General features: G+C 45.2%; 2 protein-coding genes across 4 annotated transcripts in view; one reads left to right on the top strand and one right to left on the bottom strand.

Moving 5' to 3' along the window:
* Positions 1 to 16,278, top strand: part of INPP5A (inositol polyphosphate-5-phosphatase A) — a 262,931-nt gene extending 246,653 nt beyond the window's left edge. For 2 of the 3 annotated variants that reach the window (XM_064464437.1, XM_064464439.1), the window contains 4 exons: positions 8,709 to 8,820; positions 13,111 to 13,179; positions 14,506 to 14,593; positions 14,688 to 16,278. In XM_064464437.1, the coding sequence (XP_064320507.1) occupies positions 8,709 to 8,820; positions 13,111 to 13,179; positions 14,506 to 14,586 (262 nt within the window). In that variant the 3' untranslated portion in view covers positions 14,587 to 14,593; positions 14,688 to 16,278. The remainder of the gene's footprint in view (positions 1 to 8,708; positions 8,821 to 13,110; positions 13,180 to 14,505; positions 14,594 to 14,687) is intronic. The other variant, XM_064464438.1, reaches the window with a different exon arrangement.
* Positions 16,279 to 18,823: 2,545 nt separating this feature from the next.
* Positions 18,824 to 21,357, bottom strand: NKX6-2 (NK6 homeobox 2). The gene is made up of 3 exons (XM_064463589.1): positions 20,853 to 21,357; positions 20,266 to 20,438; positions 18,824 to 19,525 (listed from the first exon to the last, which is right to left on the bottom strand). The coding sequence occupies exons 1-3, from the start codon at positions 21,265 to 21,267 to the stop codon at positions 19,277 to 19,279; spliced, it is 837 nt and encodes a 278-aa protein (XP_064319659.1). The 5' UTR covers positions 21,268 to 21,357; the 3' UTR covers positions 18,824 to 19,276.
* Between the last annotated feature and the right edge of the window lie 117 nt (positions 21,358 to 21,474).

A 21,474-nucleotide genomic window follows, 5' to 3' on the forward strand; every position in this document is an offset into this window, starting at 1 on the left:
TTAATCATTCTCTTAAAGTGACCTATTCCTGTTTGTTGTTGCATTAGGCTGTCATGTAATTTAGTGGCTGGACATATGTTTGTGTCTTAGATATCCTCCGTGCGATATTTTTCTCAAGCAGACCCTCTGCATTGGCAGTATCTTGGCTTTGACACCTCTCACCAGGAGATGGGTTGAATCTCATTTACTCTTGGAAGAGTGTTTCTCCTTTGGAATTCTCTCTGGCTCTGGTCCCTTAGTCTATAATCTATTTATTCTCTACCCTTGTATTTTGTCCCATGACCTTTTCTTATTCTAGTAGGTTGCACAATGATACATGTATTTTTTCTGGTCTAATTTGCACTAGAGAGCGAGCCAGTCTGTTGTACGCAGAGCAAAGCCGTTTTCAAACGCTCTCGCTTGTTCCTTCCCTTCTGCAGAGACCATCCAGAGAAGAACAGCTCTGCATTTTTCACCCAGCCCTGTGGGTGCCATTGTACGTATCCCAGTTGTTGCCCCTGGTGCAAAACAGGAAGACAAGTTGATGGTTTAGATGTTGACGGGCTGCCTTTACTTACCCGTGTCCTCACCAATTGCCCTGCACGTTTTCAGAGCATACAAATCATCCGCTGCCAGGACTGGTGCAGCACTCCTGGAGCAAACAGGATTCTCATTTCTTAGAACATGACCTCAGTAATGCTCCTGGGTCCTGTTATCTCACAAAAGGGGGAGTTAGGCACTCAAATAGATTAAAAATAGTTAAAGCCCTAGATTATTTTATGCTTGCTTTATCAGTTTCTTTTATAAGACATGACTTTTCTGCCAATTAAGAAGTATTTTCCACCAAACAGAAATAATTCATACTTATTCATGCACTGTAAAACACCTTCCAGGTATCAGTGAGGTATCTTAAATTGCCAGTGGACCCCTCAGCCCCTGAGGAACAAATTCTGACAGGACGTTGTGTAGGTGTCCAGGTTCTTCCAGCATCTAAGGCTGGAGCACAGCAAAAGCTTCCCAGCTGGAAGCAGAGAAGACGGCTGTGATTTGTGTCCCCCAAAACAATTAGAATTTAATCATTAAAATGGTTTTCAGACAGCCCTTATCCCCATTTCTCTCCTCCGATTAAACTAGTACAGCTCTCTCCATCATTCTCAACTCATTTCCAAAGCAAAACAGGGTGTTTCTTTAATTTGGAACTGGATAGAATTACCCAAGTAAGCAGTTCTGTTTGGTTTAAGGAATCGTGGCAAAGGGAAGAAGAGAGGAAAATGAATGAAGTAAAAAAGTTTCAGGGACTGAGCATTGCTGTAAGGCGAGGATTACAGGCTGAGCTGCAAGCAGAAAGTAAAGCAAAATCTGAACAGATTACGGTCTTGCTGTTACCCAGGCCAATCACTGCAGTTTTGGCTGAAAGTGCTGTTGAAAAGCCCAGTAGTTTAGAACCTGAACCCTGTCCCACTTGTTGCCTCAGCTTTGCAGTAATTTTTCCCCCAGCATTAGAATCTGTAAACTAGAGCCCAGAAGTAACTTGCTCTCAGCCAGGCAAGTTCCCAGAAAAGACATTTAGCTCGATCACAGTCACATACAGTAACATCAGACAGTTCTGCTGAAACAAGCCAGCACTAGCTCCTTCCCAACGAGCCAGCATTATTCATCATCATGTTTATCTACTTGTAATAGTAGTGGTATTACATACATTTAGTGGAGTACAACATTATTGTTATTAAAGCAATAGAGTGCGTCACTCATTGTCCACTCGCTGTGGCATTCGCATTGCTGAATAATCCATTTTTGCTAGCCGGGCCTCTCCACGGCACTGGCACCGAGCAGCAAAGCGTAGCACACCCGCTGCCGTTAGCTGTGCGTCAGCCTCTCCCCCCGAGACGGGCAAAATACCCCACAAAGGGGCACTGCCGGCCGGCAGGGTGGTGCAGGCACCGGCGCAGCCTCGCGTGTCGCCGCGGTTCAGCCGTAGGACCTTCGTAATCAGCGAGGGGAGATCTCTCTATGCAGAGCATTCTGGGCGGAAAGTAAAGCTGCTGGAAAAAGAAAGGGGCTCTGGGCTTCTGGTTTTTTCAGCTGGAAAAGGTCCAGAGTTACACTGGTGGTACAGAAATGTTAACCCTGAAGCACGTTATAGACGTGTATTTTCCAAAGAATTATGTTAAGCCAGAAAGTGATACGCCCGACATAAATCCGTAAAAAAGGTTCAGAGAAAAACATTGCGTCGTTGCCGGTCCTGGTTTGTGTTGTGCCCGGAGTTACGGCCTGAGGCCTGTTCACCCTTCTTACCCCTGGCTGCTGGATTGCCCGGGTGACCCCCCTTTTGACTGTCACCTTTGACTCCGATTGTTGGTGTGATCACCATGGTGTTAGTGTAGCCTTTGCAAGTGGCAGCTGTTTAACGCATTGTACTGTAACTGCTCTGTTTGCAGGGCTGTGTTTACCCTCCTGATCTGGCTTAAGTGAGATGCATATCATGGGCAGTTAGCTCTGCCAAGCGGAGTGAAGGCTTATTAGTGTTTTGGTACATATGAAGCAGCTAATTTAATTCAAACAGCAATGTGTCTTATTGCTTAGCTTTAACTATCTGCTGCCTAAGATGAGCATATGAAGATAAATTACATGGGGTCATTTGTTAGGAAGAGAACTAGGGAACCCAACCCTCCCTTTCAGGTTCAGGGAAATACAAAATGGTAATTCAACTTGGAGGAAGAACCTAACGATCTGGAAGCTGACAAAAATTAGATGTCATCCTTCGATTGGTCAAATGACATTTTATTGAAATCACATTCATGTATCCAGCTCACACTAATGCTGAGTTGGGACCTCGTCAATTAAAAATATAAAAATATTTTTATTTATATATTTGACCTTACAACTTTGAAAGCACCCAGAGCTTGAACTGGCACCCCACATTCACTGTCCTTGCTTCTGGTAAAGCATCTCAGACCAACCTGAAAGCGTGTCAGAGCTGAAGGTAAATTGGTCCGACATTTTCTTACAGAATATTAAATCATTTTCTGATTAAAAGTGGCTGGGACTTTTTGCCTTTTGAAGTTCTCTCTCAATATCATACATAAATAGAAAGACTTGTAGGTGAGAGACGGTTGAGTAAATGCAAGGACTCATACCCGAGTTCGAAAATAAAATGAACCAAATCAAAACTGTGGCTCAGCTCTTCTCATAATGAGCTCAGTTTTCATCTCATCTAAAGTCTTTTGTCTTAGAAACAATTCAGTGATATAAAATGTGGGGACAACTAATAGATGAGAACAAGTAGTCTTCGAATAGGAGGCCTTTCCACTCCCTGAAACATGATATAGTTTGCCTAAACAGCTGCATATGTATCTGGACATAGGATGCAGTTTTTCAGAATGACCTTTATTGTACTAACACAAGATAACAGCTTAAATTTCCCTGCTGTTGCCCAGTGGGTGTTGTCACACTTCCTACAACACTACTGGCAATGTTGTGACCGTAGAAAGCAGAATCCCCAAAGCAACACCAAAACACGCGGTCAGCAGCGGGGCACATTCACCTGTTCCCTGTGTGCAGAAATGAGCTGGAAAGCACAGCTGCATGTGACAGGCAGCTTTTAAAGGTAGTAACACTCCAAAGTGAATTAATTGTTTCCTGTTAGAAAGTACATTTCACCCATCTCAGTAACACATTTTATCCGTTCTTACACAAGAGAGGAGTTCATTAGGAGCATTTTTCCTGAGTGGAAATGCCAGTTAAGGAGACATTTATATACATAGTATTGTTGGCTTGTGTTTCGAGTTAAGACACTGGTGACAGGATGGTTTATGATGTCAGAAGACTTTTCACCCTGCAGTAAGTATTTTTGTATAGGTGTCCAATCATCTTTGACAATACCTGTCAACAGCAGTAGTGCAGTAATATTACTGACGCTCTTAATGGTTTATTTCCCCCCTACAATTGCCAAGTAGCTCTCATCCTTATTAACTGTAATACCAGTAGTTCATTGAACAGCCTGTTCCTTATTAACAGAGTTAGCTAACAGTTCCTCAAAATGTTCAGTTAAATTTTGACAACATTGAGCATTATATTAATTATGTTGCTTTAATTAGTACTTTTTGGAAATTTTATTCAGAAAACCCACCTGACAGTAATCCTTCTAGTTAAATAAAATGAGTGTAAATGAAACAAAAGTTTGTGAAACAAGGTGGAAAAGAATCTAGAAGGAGTATCCTGAGAAAAAATAAATCCTGAACAACTGGAGATAGATTGTACAAGCTTCTTGCATGGATGCTCCAGCTCCCGAGCTGCCTGTCTGTCCATCATCCAGAGGCATATACAGTCGAAGTATATTTTGCATAGCTCTACTGGCTGGCATACACGGAGAGTAACAGACTATTTTGGCTATTACTTATTCAGCTAACTTGAGTGCTTAAGGTCCTAAATTTCAAATTTGCCACTGTTTCAAACAGGGCAGACAAGTGACTCCACACGGAATTCCTCATTTCTCCATTTGTATTTTAAAATAATATAGTTTGTGTAAAAAAAAAAGTCAGTAACCATACTGAATACTACAGTTGGGAAGTGTGTACAGTCTTAATTTATCTATAGCACCTGTATGTGTTAGCATTATATCTATTTATCATTTATATTTCAGTGATACCTAGAGGCCTTTATCTGTTATGTCATCATTTTTACATGAGCACTCGCTATTCATTCTCAGGATCACTGTTTTCTGTACATTGCACAAGATAGATTGAGATTGAGGCAGAATGCTACTGAAAGGGGGGGAAAAAAAAGACATTCTTTCCTGTCTCATCATGGGACTGAGAGAGCTGGTTCTCCCTTTTTCTCTGCCACAGCCACAGTTCTGATGGTCAAGACTAATAACGCACGCACGGAAAGGTGGCATGATGCTTACCCCCGGGAGATTAATTCTGTAATTTTTAAGATTTGATTTTTGGTATAGAGTCCCTAAAATTATTTTTATCAAATCTGCAATTGTTTTTATCAAGCCTGTAATTGTTTGTACAATTCATAGATCAGTAAATCTGTTAACTAGGGGTATTAACTGAGTTTTTAATTAAGAACTCTTGAGTTCCTTACTCGCTTGGAATTGGTGTGTTAAAAGAGGCTGGAGATGTCAGCAAAACAAAGCTATTTTAATGCACTTGATAGTAGACAATCTTACGCTTAATGTCTTTTAGAAGATCTGTTTTACAAGAATAGTTCTGCTTTTTGCATGCACACAAATTTAAATGTACATTATTCTTTAAAAGAGGCTGTTTATGCTTTATTTCAAAGAAGCAGTTGAGAAGTGGGGTTGAAAGGAGGGAAAAGAGCAGATAAATCATTAAGCTACCCTAGAGAGAACAAAAAGTTACTAGTCAAATAGAAGTGTGTATTAGCACGCTTGTGTCTTGGTTAGCCCATTGAAGTTGGTGGAAATATTTTCCAGTTTCTTGAGTACCATCTTGAGCCTGTGCTGTCCAGGCAGCTGCTGTAGTGGAAGAAGCAAAATGAGTGTCGTGACTATGTCCTGCTTTTTTCTGAGTACGTGCTCTCCCATTAGTTACCCTGTTGGGCACCCTGCAGCCTTCACAGTTCTCAGGCCAAGTGTCCCAGCTTAAGGAGGCGTGTCTGCAGGGAGCACAGGAGCACACCCAAAGGCTGCATTCTGGTGACAGGTTTTGTCTACAAGACTGAAATTGAGAGCTGTGGCATGTGGCAGTTCTGAGGCTCTGGGTGTTTTCCTCGTGTCTTTGATTTTTGCAACATCTTTCTGTTAATGCCAGCACCGGAATCATCAGCCTGTCTTCCTGAAAGGCTTATGCATCTGTCTCTTTCAATTGGTTCTATTGACTGGCTTTAAATCCCATCGGCTGGTGGGAAGGCATCTGAGTGAGGCACCATCGTGTAAGACACCAGAGTATCCATAGGGGAGAAAACCGTTATAGATGCTCCAACCAAGTGTCGTGGCTAAGCCACCAAGTATAAGCTTCAGAGTTCACAAGAAGATGGTTCAATTCTGGAAGCAGTCGCACTATTTTCATTCCACGGTTTCGGCTGACGGAGACGACTACTGGAGTGTATGTTGTTTGAAAAGTTGTATTCTGGAATAGTATGCATTCAGCAGTGTGTTTCATGAAAATTTCTTCAGTGACAGTCTTATTCCAGAAACCTCTAACAGAGCTTTTATTTGCAAAAATCTGAGATAAATGGCATATAATAAACTAAACTATCCTGTCCCCAAAACCTGTTAAGTCACAAAACAGAATTCCTCCCAGCAGTTTTGAGTCGTATTTAGCTATGATCGCTTTTTGAGCCCATCTACAAACGAAGCCAGCTTATTCCAAAGTATTTGTGACCCTTGTAGAGCATGAAGGAGGAGAGCAAATGTTTTCCTTATTTCGGGGGGCTGTATCTAGTTAGGATTTTTTATGTCTGCATCAGCATCTCGCTGAGATTGAGACTTGCACAAGCCAAAGAGGCGGTGGTGGGGAGGGAGAAGCCTTATTCATTAGAGTGCAGCAAGTCAGAATGCGTCCACGCTTCTGGCCTGAAGGAAGGATGCTGCCTTATAAAAAGAAGAGCTTGCCCCACTTTATTGTATTAAATTATTAGTTACAGATCATTTTGCCTGGATAACTTTTGCAGCATTTATTTTCATCTCCGTCCCAGCCATTAGAAACCTGATTTGTCAAAGATCTTTGTAAACTACAGTAACTTCTTGACTGGGTGATCAGCACTAAAGCCCTTGAAAAATTGGCAGAAGTTTTCACCCTGTGAAAATGTTCAGATCAATAAAGCAAATTGATAAATACCATTTCACAGAATATAGGCTCTCGGATTAAATGCTCCAACACATAGCAGTAACAGATCATTCCAGGTGTGGAAGATCATACTTTAAAAGCCATATAGTTAATGCTGTAAAAGGAAGGATTATATGAGATGTGATTGATTCTTATACCTTATGTCATAAAAAGTAGCTTCAGTTATGTGGGGTTCATGAGTAACTAAAGCGAGAGGTTACCAGAAAAAGTCAACCCTTAAACTGCAGACAAAGAGCTTCTCCTACCAATAGTATTACATCATCAAAATATTTCACAGACACTCAGAAATAAGCTGTACTTCTGTATGTCAGTGAAGCAGCAAATTGAATTCTCATAATATGTTTTGAAAATGAGTCTTGTTAGGTTTGATGAGGTGGAAAAGGTACTGAGATCACTGGTTTGTTCCAATACGTTCAGTACGCTTTTCTTGGATGTTTGCCATGGCTAATCTTTTTAATGGCAGTGTAGCTTGTAAACCCATTTGGTAGAAAGCTATATGTCTCAGTTTCAGAGTATCACACCAAGTAGGGTGGTAAATAAGTTTCTCTTCAAGCATGCGAACCCTTTTGTTACAATACCAGAAATTTTATTTTAACACACATATCATGAAAACCTCAGTGTTTCCTTTATGAATTCAGTGATGAGCAAAATAAAATGCAAATGTCATTTTAAATACACCCGCACATACATATGTAGCTAATATGCACCAGCCTTACGTTTTTTTTCTTTAAAGATGTTTATCAAGGACAAACTTCAGTTAATTCAGGCCCAATATTCAAGAAATTGAGCCTGTGACAAACCCTCTGGATTTCTCCAAAACCGCTCGTTGGCTACTTACTCGTGCCATTTGGGAAGTGGTCTGGGAAGACAGCGGGCCTTACAGCATGATGAGCCATTGTTAAATTCAAAGTTCTGTCATGCCAAACGAGTGAGAACATTTGGATAAAATGTGGAAAACTTCATCCTCAGCCTCCCCACAGCTGAACCACAGGTTGCCACTTCAGGTGCTTTAGACGGCTTCACCCTGTGGGCTCACACAGGCATGTTGAGTTAAATTATTTTGGGCTGTTCTGTAGGTTAAAATAAACACCTTCTAGGCCTTTTAAAGCTAAGTTAGAATACACCGGAGATCCAACAGCAGGTTTATAATGACCCCATGGCATAACTACCAATTCATCAGCTTCTATTCCAGATGTCTTTAGAAAATAATTTACTTTTTGTTAACAAGATTTCATATAAAGGTACAGAATCTTATGCAGTCAGCATCATTTTCGTTAAACCACATTCCCAATTCCTTGGTTCTGAAAAAATCCCCTGAAAAGCCTGCTTTCTTGTCATATCTTCCTTTCCATCAGCCTTAGAGAAGCTGTACAGGGTAGGTTTGTGTACAGCTGCAGAGATCCCAGTGCTCTGAACTCCGTTTTCTGTTTCTGTTTCCTGGATAGCTGTCCTTGAGAGAATCAAGCAAAGAAATCCCATGAAATGAACCTTTTTTCCCCCAGGTTCCCTTTTTCATCTTCCACCTATTCATTTTCCATAGTCATAGCCAGCAGCCTACTCTGTATTTGAGTTGTTGTTGAACTGATTTTCATACTTTCCCATAGATCAATAGTCTGCTGTCTTTAAACACGCTCACGTGCAAAACTGCAAGGTAGGAGGTGAGAGTTTTGAAACAGCATGTGTCTTAACGTGTTGGCCTAAAGAAGGATTGTAGATATGAGAAGAGACATAGAGAAAGAGCACATGAGAAAGAAAGGGGGAGGAGAAAAGAAGGATCAGTAAGTATGAGGGATGTCCAAAAGAGCTGCTTTTTGCCAATTAAATTTTTTAATTAGCGTGGTCATCTGAGCCAGAGGTTTCAGGCTGCCGTGCAGAAAGTTGCTGATGGTTGTGATTGTGGTTTGTTTGCAGTTACCCATACAGTGAGGACTCTAGCCAGGGAAAGCAGTACATGAATACGAGATGTCCAGCCTGGTGTGACAGAATCCTGATGTCCCACTCGGCCAAGGAGCTCATTCTGAAGGTAAGTACAGACCTACAGCCACCCCGCCGCCTCCGCGTTGTGTTTATCTTCAGTAAAGGTAGGGTAGGGCTGATAGACTTCTGCGTGTCCTTGAATTGTCAGTTGCCTGTAGCAAACGCTCGCCACGCTGCAGACAGCATACCATGGCAATAATAAACTGTTATGCCTCTAGTGCTTTCCACCCAAGAATGTGGATTTGTCCCACTTAACCCGTTGTCAGTTACCAAAGCACAAGCTTTCACAAACGCGTCTTCTGCTTTCTGAGCTGCCAACACTGGGTGCCTGTCATCTCTCCTGCTTCTGTACTTGTCAGTGCTGTACTGGGATGTTTGTGAACCAGACTGGGAAACTGCGCCTGCTTTAAAAAATAACAAAAAAATGCCACCCAGTCCAGTCCACTATACAGTAACGTAAGTAACAGTACTGCCCTTACTAAGGATTCAGCACAGATGCAGGCGAAAGTAACCAGGAGGAGCTGCTGACTGAGGAGTAATGCTGTTGAAAGAAAAACCTGTATAGCAACACCTCGAGGCACCCAACTTAAAACCGTGGTAGATCTGGTTCCCTCCATTGCTGATGGCAAGAACATGTCAGGCCCTAGATGGGCCAAATCTCCTATTGGTGTCCCCTGAATGAAGACAGAGTCTTCAGCAAGTAGGCTACTAACTTCGGTACGCCAATTAAGTGCCTGAAGTTAGACATTCCATTAAAGCTTTAAAAATACCATTGTGCAACGTTCTTGAACATATAGTTCCTCCTGAAACTTCAGTGTATAGAGGTAAGGTAAACTTGGCGACGCTCTGTCCAAGGTTGAATGACAGGAATATAGTTCAGGAGCCTTCCAGTTTTCCTTCTCTCCTTCTTTCCTTCTCTTTTCTCCTTACTGCGCTCTGCCCTCCTCCTTTCCTTGGAAACACCAAACTAGGTCAGTCGGTTACATATGCCAACTTGCACTGCCTGTTTTTTCCTGTGTGCTTGTTTATGGCAACTGGAGACCCGTCCTGTTTACGCAGGCTATCAGTTACGGTTGGTCTAAAGGACTGAGAACACATCAGGAAATCGGTGTGTGGTATAAGGAGATCTCACCCATGCCTTTCTGCTCTGAGCTACATTTTCCCTGCTGTGCTACCCGTGGCCATGAGTGCGATGCAAGAACGAACGTGCTGTGACTTTTCAGCACTGCTGCACTGAGGTTATCTTGCTGAACAGACTGTATGACTGTCTCATACATAACAGACTTACCAAACCCAGAATTGCCCAAAGTCATGTGTCTGTCTGTAAGGTCCTGTATAACTAATACAGCTCAATGGGAGTGAATTGCAGAAAATAATCCTTGCATATGGATCCGTATTCTACAGCTTCATTGCTTTTTTTTTTCCCTGTTTAAATTAATTAAACCCTTGAAACTTGCTTTCCTGAAGTTTATAACCTTCTGTTTCTCTCTCTCATCAGGGTTATTTATCTCATGATTAGACTGTTTGCTTTGCAGTATATAACTCACTGAAAGGCTGAGAACATTTTTTCCATAGCTACTCAAATTTCAGGTTGATGTACTTCCTCATACATTTTAATGTGTAAGAAGTGTCTGTACGATATCTTGAAGTTTCGCCCAAAATCTTAGACAATGCATGTACTGCAGTATTTAATAAAAAAATCTGTGAAGCTAAGAGGAATACAGGCTTTATAGTAAAATTAGTAATGTCAAAATCAATGTTATTTGATATTCTTATACAGAAGTATCATATGAAAACGTAAGACTTTACCCAAAATATTACAGATAGTACTTGGCGCCCATGAAATTCCTAAAGAACAAAGGATTAAAACCATGGAAAGAGTGGCCAATGAGGGAAGATGGTTTTTTTTAAGCTATGAATAAGGAGATAGAAGTGTACACAAAGGCTTGAAGAGTGTAAACAGTACAGAGGGAAAGGAATTCTTTCAGATTATCTAGGGGGGCATAACTTGGATATAATGGGCGAAAATTAAACAAAGGAAAACAAAGTTAGAGCATTAAAGAAATTCGTAACTATGAGGTCACTTAGCCCAGTTCTTAGTCTCCATGGAACAGAAACCCAGTCAGCTGGATCATTCAAAGCTTACGTTTTAAAAATGCATATATTTTTGTCCCTGTAGCCTTGCACTTCCAAATTACGAGCCTGAAGTTCGGGCATCTCCAGCAATGTGTATGCAAAATTACAGACGTAGATAAGGCCAAACTGGCATGGTTGTTTAACGCAGTGAGCCTACACCAATAAAGGAGTTAGCTTATCCAACTCAAAACCAAACTGTAATTCTGGCCCATAAAACGTAATGAAGATATTCTGCAGAAAAGAATGCTGAACTGATAGAGGAGAGGGCAAAATGACCTTACAGGTTTTTGTGGTTCAACACAGTAAGCAGTGTTTGCCTTGCCATCGAGCATTTATTCCATTGCAGAGACTTACGCTCTGAAGCTTTAAAGGGAACTGTGAAGAAAGTAAATGCAAAATTTAATTAACTGATTACACTGTAACAAATCCTTACAATATAAATGTGTATGAATTTTTAAAGAATTTTTGGGTGTAACTAGTTATTGAAAATGCTTATGCAGGTAATTATTTTGCAGTATTAGTTTTTTCTTATCAGCAGATAAAGGATTTCTTTCTGTCTTAGCAATTCTATACTGTATTTCAAACAAAAATTGTAGTCAATCTGCATTTTAATCCTATATGAAGACAGGATAGTATGCACAAATTACCACACTGTACAGTGTGTTCAGCTCCACAGTAGGCATTACAGATTGTACAGACATGGGGCTGTAAACAGCTTTCATGCAACATCATCTATCATGCTATGGTCGGTTACCTCACCATCATGTTATTTTATGCTTCCTGAGCCCTAAAACACCAAAGGTTGCCCACTGCTAGGGAGCTGCGTTGATGCCTGATAGCATGAAGTAATGAATGCTCAGCCAAGTGTATATTGTTTCTGCTTGTGCACCACTGTAATTTGTTTATCTGTCTAAAGATTATGCAGTTGAAAATCCACAATTTTATGCTGCCTTTGTAAATTATCAAGTCGCTTTTGATGAATGTATCCCCACTTCCGATGCTAGTGGCATTATGATCTTGAAATATTGGAAAGTGCTCATGCATACAATGCAGAAGGTTATGTTTTTATATTTTTGGCAGACAACCGTGCTATAAAGTAAATCTGACCTTAAGCTTCCTTACTGCATTAAAGATAATTCAGTTTTAACTTTATAGTCCTAAATGCTACTGTTTATATAAAGTTATTGCCCAGTCAAACTTGACTGATTACAGATGAGAAAGTCTTGACTGTTTCATACAAAATAAATTAGTATTGCCAACTAGTTTAAAGCACATCTATGATTGTATTAGAGACTTGGGAGCGTGCAGATTGCAGATTTAATTAGCTTACAGGAATTCTTTAGCATAATAAGAAATCGCCGTGTACGGCAATGTATTTGTATTTATTCCCGAGGTACTGTCTGTGCTAGAGGATCAAAACAGATTCTCAAAATCAACATTTATTGCAAATGGCAGAAAGATTGAGCACATTTTATTATTCACTAAGCTACAAAGGCTAAAGAAGTCCGTGTATAAGGATAAAGTTCAAGACAGAACAGTATGAAAGCAGTTTGTAATGGAGACTGGAGGAATGTCATCTTTCATTTGCTGCTGATTTCCTTAAAATCACTTCATGCTTTTTTTCAGATGAAGAAATGTATCTCATAGAAACGGTTATACTCATAAACTGTAAATAATTCATTTGTCTCTCTGAACATTTGAAAAGAGCTATATGATGAAGTCAGATGCTCTGAGAAGGCAATGTGGATTGCCTTTCATACAAACACAACATACATCCCCCCAGTTAGGGGGATGTATGGTGGGACATGCACAAAATTGTGTGTCATTCTTAAAAAAGGACTAGTCAAACATGCTGGCTGCATGTCACGGGCAAAAGGCTGGAATGCAGTCCTAAGTCCTTCGTTTCATCTACCCGAGTGTTACCCACTAAAACTCCTTGAGGTCCCAGAAGGAAGGAGTAGATGCAGTGACTTCCTGAGCTACTTTACGTGGGCAAATTGCACAAATTACTGCAAGCAGTACTGGACACAGAAATTCATTCTATGTGGTCTTTCTCTGGAAAAGCCAAGCGGAGCTGTGTTAATAAAACTTCATGAAGAAACTGGTTTGAACTATTTGCATAAATTATTTCCTTCTTTTTTTTTCTGTAATCTGAAGGATACTTGAACTGACTAGCGTTTTGCTGTGTTTTTTTAACTAGTCAGAAAATGATGAGAAGATAGTAATATACGACCACATTGGGCCAAATGTCTGCATGGGGGATCACAAGGTAATTAACCATTTTAGTATCGTATCTTCTAAGTCTTCTGTATTAGGAAGGAGAATGTATGCACTAGTTTCTCTTAATTTTACATTTAAATCAATTATATCTCTGTCCTGTTTTTAATTTAAAGCCTAAAAAATGTCTTTAAAGCTGAATTCAACTGAAATCAGCCAGCACACTAGAGTAGATACTTGTATGAAATCAAATAAAGAACAGAATGATGCACACTGAAATGAAAGCATGATACAGTACAAAGTGAAGAGGAGCAACTGTCTGTGCATTTACAACCATTCCTGTAAAACAAAAGTATTTTCATCGGGTTATCAAAATTTCTTCCAAAACATAGTTTCAGTTAATGAGGTGCCTAGCTGCGTGTTGGTAAAACAACATATCGGTGGTGCCATATTTAAGCAACAAGTGAGAAAAGGGATACAGAATTACACAGATACCACTTGTTAAAGTGAAGAAAAAGACATGAATTGTATAAACAATCTTCTTTGCTGGATACCAGATGGAAGGCTGAGGTAGAAATAGAGCAAAACTGAGTATTTGCTTTCTTTCAAAAAAACTGATCAAGGAATAGGAGGTAACCTTTGAAAGCCTATACGAAAACTATATAAAACCCATCTAAAAACTCAGCTAGAAACTTGCAAAAACTTACGGACTGTGCAACAGCGATAACGGATCCGTCCTAGGCACAGTGCTGAGGCTCTTGAATGATAATTCAGCGATGGATAATGGGTAGTTACATGTGTGCACGCATGTATGCCCCTAAATCCACATTCACAAAGATGCATAGCTGTATTTACTTTCACGGTCAGAGTTCTTGTGAGAGAGAGTATTGTTTTTCTAAGGAAGAATGCACTTACGATATTTGGTCCAGAATCATCCAAGTCAGATTTTAAAATACAGATGTTTACTAACTTCTCCAGTAAAATTAAAAGTTCGGCGTGTCAGCAGCTGAAGGGCAGCCAGTTCGGAAACAGTAATTCTTGTTTCCTTTGTCGCCAGTGTAATCAACGTGAATTATTTTAGCACGGCACTTTCAGTGGCGCTAATTCTGGGATCAAAGGGAGTTGCGTATGGAACCCAATCCTTCCCCCACAGAAATCACTGGCAAGTTTTCCCGTAGATTGCAATGGGAGCAGAGATCCGTGAGGAGCTGTTGTACTTCTCTTGTGCATTTGGTAGTTAGATGGATCCAAGAAATTATTGCGTCATTTGGTTTCCAGTCATAGAGGAGTTTTTGTTGTGTTTGCTAATGACTGTTAAAAAAAAAAAAAAGTGTATATTTCAAATGTGTAACTTCTATTTTTCCCTGACTTGCTGCAGCCTGTGTTCCTGTCCTTTCGAATAGCTGCTGGGGCAGGTAAACCTATTGCAAATGTGCACAAGTGTTGTGTCGTGCAGTGATGTGGTGGTAAATATCATTTTTTTTCCTTCACGTTTATATTTTCTACATCATTTCCCCTGTGTTTATTTTTCTTTTTAAAAAAATGCCAATTCTGCAACAGGAAAAAGATGCCTACGAAATGAGAAGATTTTCCGTGAAACCACACTGTAGCAAGGAGGGGAAGGAACATGCAGCATACTGAAATACATAATCGTAACAACTGTATTGATAAATCAAGTCCCGAGTGCCACATTTTTAGACTGCTGATCGTACACTATGCTTCAGCATCTGGACTCTGTTTGAGAAAAGCCTCACATACCTCACTGTCTTGTATGTTCATGTGACATCAAGTAGAAACGTGGAATTATTTTTTATATATATGTCACAATTCTGTTGCCAAAACTCTAAATAGACAGCAGAGATGTTATGTATTTTAGATTTCACAACTTTCAACTTTTAATAAGTGTTTGTCAATGTGGAAAAGCTATTTCGGCATATTATAAACTTTTAAAGGTGTCATGCCTAACATTATATATCTTTACCACTTTGGGGTTTTGTACATTGGATTGTATAGATAGAGATATTGATGGTTTTAAATGGTATTTTCTTTGTTGACCAAGGCTTATGGTTTGTGTTTTAGTTTTAGTATTTTGTTTTTCATTTTTATAATTTTTTTCTCATGTTATTTACTATACTGCCATGTTACATGGTTTTTGAATCACACAGCAGCTGCTTTCTATACATGCATATATATGTGTGTGTATATATATGTATGTATGTGTATATATACACAGATATATAAATAATTTATAAACCTGACCAAAACTTACGCTAAATATACCTTCCCATATGAATGCTTGAGAGTGCCATATCAGCAGTTAGTGTTGGAGTCTTAGCAGGTTTAGTTAAGTGTACCGTCGACAACCAACATTTATATAATAAAAAATATATAGCAGTGCCATCCTGGATACCGATATATAGCATACTATATAGCACATATATTAGCAGATTCACTTTGTTACTCCTATAATCCCTTCTTTCTATGTAATATTAAGGATCGAATGTGAAGTTCTTAGCTAGGTTTGGGTGTAACTTTCCAGAATTTTGTAAACTGTTTTTGTCTGTCTTTTGTTACTGTTTTATGGTGCCAAGTATTCTATATTGAAACAATAACAACATGGGAGAAGAAAATAATAGTCTGCTTCATGTAGCGACTGTATTGGACACAGACTGTATTTATACAGTGTTAAAGAAAAAAAAAAACCTACTGTAAATTTTCCTGGTTAGTAGCTCAGTGCAGCCTACAATATAATCTCGTTACCAACGTTTTTCTCCCACCACTAAATACAACATTAAAAGGTGATTAGGGAGCGTGTTGATGAAACACAAATGTATGTTTTATTGATTTAATTTAGAACACTACAGAGTTCATGGACTGCGCGATGGCATTAGATTGATGCTTGATTTTGGTATAAATCACTACCATTGAAAATTATTTGATGTCTGCTTGCAGGATGTTTTCTCAGCAGTACAATCTGGGTTTATATTAAGTACTGTTGCCCAAGGGGTGTCTGCAGCTCTGCATTGTTACCGTGCCATGTTGCATTATAACCACACAGTAACTCTATTTAAGCGAACTCAACTCATGGTAACTTCGAAGGCCTTTAGAAACGAGTACTCTGGTTCTCAAGCAATAAACTGATCATGGTGAATGTGGCTGTGTCTGTCCCTTCCATTTGGGCACGGGGGATTACAGGGAAATTATTATATTGTCACATTTCTTGTTAATGAGTTACCTTTTGATCTCCTACCAATTAACAGCGTTATTTTTGACATGAAAACCTGTATAACAGAACGCAGCTCTCGTGTTAATCAAAACACAATACACACCGAGGAAAAGGCATTTAGGAGTAATACAACTTTATGAGCTATTCATGAGATGCCAATCCCCAGCAGTTCAATAAATATGCCACCATAAACTCCTTCGTGATTATCTCTGGTTTTAGAAAAAAAAAAAAAGAAACGAAAGCACCACTGCCATTTCAAACTCCGGCTGAAGCCTCGTGTAGATAAACTCACCAGAGCTATAAACTGCAGGGCCATAAATAGCCCTCATCCGCCCAGAGGCGTCAGTTACGCAGGTGACCTGTCAAGGTAATTTGTTGGGAGTCTCAAATTTAACCCGCAGGAATTCATAAAACGCAACCTCGGCATCTGAAGCGAACCGGGAGGCTGCCGGGAGGCGCGGGGAGCCGGGCCGCCCCCCGACGGCGCCGCACCGCGGGGCGGCCCGGGGCGAGGGGTCCCGCCGGGGGGGGGGGGCGCGGGGGCTGCGGCTGAGCCTGCCCGAGCCCGGGGCGGCCCCGGCCTGCACAGGGGGGCTCCCGGCTGGGCGCAGACCGCCGCCCTCCTCGGGGCGCGTTTCGCTTAGGCGGGTACGGGAAGGAGCAGGTGTGAATAATCCGACTTTCAAGTGCGCGTGGGGTTTTTTTATCCTGTTGTCATTTTCCCTTAGGAGCCAGGAAAACGGCTCCGGTTCTTCGCTGCTGTTCCAGCGTCGTGTCTCGGTATGTTCAAAGCCGGGGCGAAGATTAATTTCTAAACTTGATTTACTCCGTCTGTAACCGTGGTACAACTCGAGTGAGGTCTCGCCAACCCACCGCTTTCAGTGAGTAGGAATTTGCAGGACTCCCCCCCCCCCCCGCCCCTTCCCCGGCGATGAGGAGCTGCCCTGACAGCAAGGCAAGGATCTCCTCAGATCGCAGCGAAATCAATCAAAGGCAGCGACGCGCCGGGCCCGCAGTGGCGGCACCTGCAGCCCGGGGGGGTGGGGGCGCCGGGCCGGGCCCCCCCGGGGGAGACCCCGACCCCGGCCCGGCCGGGCCCGCCGCCCCCTGGCGCGGCCGCCCCCGGCTGCGGGCCCCGGGAAGGGGCGGCCGGGCCCGCGGCTCCTGCGCCCCGGGGCTGGCCCCGCCGAGCAGAGCCGCGCCGCCCCATCCGCCCTCGGTGCGGGGAGCCGCGGGAGCGCCGGCCCCGCACCGCGCTGGGGAAGGCGGATGCAGGACGGGGCAGTTGCGATGCGGGAGGCATCGGGCCCCGCACCTGCCCCGCAGCGCGGCCGCTGCGTTCCCCCAGGCTGCGAGGCAGGAGCTACGGCACGGAAAGAAAAGAATCTCTCATTCATTTAAAAAAAAAAAAAAAATGGCGAAAAAAGCGGCTTGACAAGGAAGCTGGCTTACACCCACCAGGCCTCGAATACGCCCCAGAGGAGAAAAGCAGCGCCCTGGGCAGCTGCGAGGCACCTCGACGGCTGCGTAATTACCTGGGTCTCGTCAGGGGCAGGTCGCGAACACAACCTGCGGGTGCGGGCCGGGGCTGCCGCTCCCAGGAGCCCAGCTGGAAGGCGAGGGAGGGAGGTGGTGCTGCCGACCTCCGCCGGTAAGCTCGTCCAGTTCGCCCTCGGTGTTCTGCAGCGGCCGGTGCCCGGGCAGCGCAGTGGGGCACGTCCCAGCCCCTGCCTCCCGCCGCCCCGTCACCACCGCAACGCCCTTCCGTGGCAGCAGCCGGCGCGGCCGCGGCGCCTGCACAGGGCACGGCAGGGCTGCGCGTCCAGCCCGCCACGCACCTCTTCTTTCCGGGGCTGGGGGCGCCCCGGGTCGCGCGTTCCCCTGCGGCAGGGAGCCCCGCTCCCGGCGGTGCCGTCGGGGCGCAGGGCTCGGCCGGCTCAGCCCGCCGCCCCCCGCCTCTTCCCTCGCGGAGCGGCGGCCGCCGGGGCGGGGGCTGCGGGCCCCGAGGCTGCGGCGGTGCGGGCAGGCGGCGGCGCCCAGCAGCAAGGCCCGGGGAGGCCGGTGCGTGGCCCCAGCCCGCAGCGCCGCCGGAGCCGGGGGAAGCGCCGGCCCACGGCCCAGCGGGCGGGTCGGGGGAAAGAGCGGCCCTAAAAATTAGCGCCCTCCCCCCCCCCCCTTCCACTAGCGAAGCGAAAGCCAGAAATCCCCGTGCCCCATGTTCTCCCGGCCAAACCCAGGGCAAAGCCTCCCCCAGCTCGGCCGCGGTGCCCCGGGCACCCAGCGGGACAGGGACCGAAAGTGAGTAATGCAGGAAGAAACTCGCTCAAGGAGAAGCTTGTTAAATAATTTATTGATTTATACAAAGTCTGTCCAACCCGTGTGGAGACATCATCTGATCCCAATGTAAAATCAAGCATCTGTTTTTCTCTCGTGTTTTTCTGGGTTGTTTTCTCTTTTGATATTATTAAGCATAAAGTCCAGAGGCAGGAGAAATCAAACTGCCAAAACACTGAGGGAGGGAGTGAAAGAAAACAGCCATTTTTACGCTAGAAATATACATCACAAAATCTGAAATTTACTATATACAAAGTGGCTGAGCTTGGATTTGGTGACCCATACAAAACATAACAAAATCTGATTGTTAGGAGCAGGAAATTGGCAAGGAAGCTTAAAGAAAGAAGGGCAAACCTTAAAGGGACACAAAACAGAAACCAAGAAGTTGGAAAAATTCCTCTGAAATTTACATCGATGAGAAGGAAAATAATTTCATAACTTATTCTGTAAAAAATATATACATTTCACATACATCTTAGGCTGTACAACACACCACTTCAAACATCCAGTTACAATTCTCTGTCGTGGTGCCTACCACAGTGGCTCACCCAGCCGCGGCCACCCGCAGCAGCCGTCGGTGCCCGTGCCCTCACAAGGTGTCCGAGCTGGTGCTGCAGGGGCTGACAAGGGACAGGTTCGTGGATTTGTGCTTTTTCAGTAGCCTTGTGATTTTTTCATCGTCTGAGTTGGGGTCCAGGGGCTTGTTGTACTCGTCATCGTCCTCATTGTCCGAGCTCTCCTTCAGCTTCTCCGTCTCCGAGTCGTGCTTCTTCTTTGCCGAGGCCATCTCTGCCGCATGCCGCTTCCGCCACTTGGTCCGTCTGTTCTGGAACCAGACCTGGGCACCACACCCGGCACAGCTCAGTCCCGCTGCTGCGCCCGCACCCACCGCCCTGCCCGCCCGACGGCACAACCGGGCCGCGGCCAACTGTCCCATCCCTCCCCACCAGCGCGGGGCTGCGGGGGGGGCTTGCTGCGACACGCAGGGTCACCTGCCCGGCTCCTCCAGGGATGTCGGCAGCCGGAGCTGTGCAACACTAAAAGCAGCGCTTTCGCAGAACAATCATGTGTTCAAAACAGAACATGGTGGCCAGAAAAATAAGCATTGCCTGGCTCCCAGCGCACTTCAAAGCTTCGGTTCACCTGAAGTCTTTGCTAAGTGATTTGCGTGGTTATGCAAGGCAAAGGTGTGCCAATCACTGGACACGGTCTGTGCTGGAAACTGACCCTCTGAAAGCAATTACCTGTGGGGGACTTTGTGGTTCAGGGTTTGGTTTGAGGTTTTTTGTTTTTTTTCAGTTATGTTATACATTTTTTTTTCTTAAATCGTCTGCAGCACAAATTTAAGCACAAAAGTTACGTAGAAATTGGCCTAAAATCTATCCAATATCTAAATGTAATTTAAAATATAATTGACTTTAAAAGAAAAAAGCCAACCCCGTACGGTTGCACAGTTTTAACAGCCGCTGATAATTACTGCAGAAGCAAAACGTGACGACGCTGCCTGGGCAGGGAGCAGGAGGCGGCAGCGAGAGCCCGTGCCCGGCCCGTGGCCCCGGCGCGCCCGCGGGGACCTACCTTCACTTGGCTCTCGGTCATCCCCAAGGAATAGGCGAGGCGGGCTCTCTCCGGTCCTGCCAAGTATTTCGTCTGTTCGAAGGTTTTCTCCAAAGCAAAAATCTGCTGCCCAGAGAAAGTCGGTCGCGAGTGTTTCTTCTTGCCGTCCTTGTCCAAAACCATCCCCGTCTGAGCTGAAAGCGGAGGAGAAACAGCTCCGTCAGAGGGGTCTGCCCCGATCCCCGCTCCGAGCCGGCTCGCCGCCCTGCGCCACGGCTGAAGCGGGCCGCGGCGGGGCTGCCTCGGGTGTCCGCCGCCGCTTCGGCGCCGCTGGCTCCAGGCCGGCTCGGGTGCGGGGACCCCGCGGGCCGCCGCGGTGGCCGGCCCCGGCCCATCACGGGGCCTCCTCCAGGGCGCCGCGCCCGCGGCCTCCGCCGCGCCGTCCGCCCCGTCCGTCCCCCGCGCTCGGCCGCCGGCCTGCCCGGGGCGCGGGGCCGGGCTCCCGCCGCGTCGCTCGGCGGCCCGCAGGGGAGGCCCGGGCCGCCGGCCGGGGGGGGGGGGGGGGGGCTCCGCGGGCCGCGCTCCCCGCCGGAACCGGCCGCACTTACCGGGACAGGCGAGCCGGGGGTCCCTCCAGGGAGAGCCCTGCACCACTCCCGGCCAGAAAATGGGCGGCCGCCCGGGCAGCTCCGCTAGCGGCTTCGGGTAGCGGGAGACGGCCGCGGGGTTGAAGTACATCCCCGCCGAGGCCGCCAGTCCGTTGATGCGGGGCAACCCGCCCAGGAGGTTGCCGGCGGCGCCCACGGGCCGCCCCAGAATGTCGCTTATTCCGTGCGGCGTCCCCAAGGGGAGCTGCGTGTTGAGTCCGCCCAGGGCCGGCGCCTTGAAGCCGGAGGGGTTCTGCAGGGTGTAGGGGAAGAGGGAGGTCTTCATCTCGGCCATGTTGTGCAGCGCGGCCAGCGGCGTACTGCTGAGGACGAACGCGCTCTGGCGATTAGCATCCATCTGCCCCACCGCTAACATTTGTGGTCATCAATGAACGCGGGTCCTTCCCCAAGCACGCCGGCAGCCGCTCTGTTGTAACCCCGCGCCCGAGCGCCGGCCGCGGGCGGGACGGTCTCTGCTCGCAGGATCAAAGCAACAGCAAGTACCAAAGTTTGCTGGGAGCAGGAAAACCCCGGCGCTTCTCCGCCCGCCCCCGCAGCTCGGCACCGCGCACGGCGAGCTTCC

Source organism: Phalacrocorax carbo, chromosome 12, assembly GCF_963921805.1.
Source record: "Phalacrocorax carbo chromosome 12, bPhaCar2.1, whole genome shotgun sequence".
Taxonomy (NCBI): Eukaryota; Metazoa; Chordata; class Aves; order Suliformes; family Phalacrocoracidae; genus Phalacrocorax; species Phalacrocorax carbo.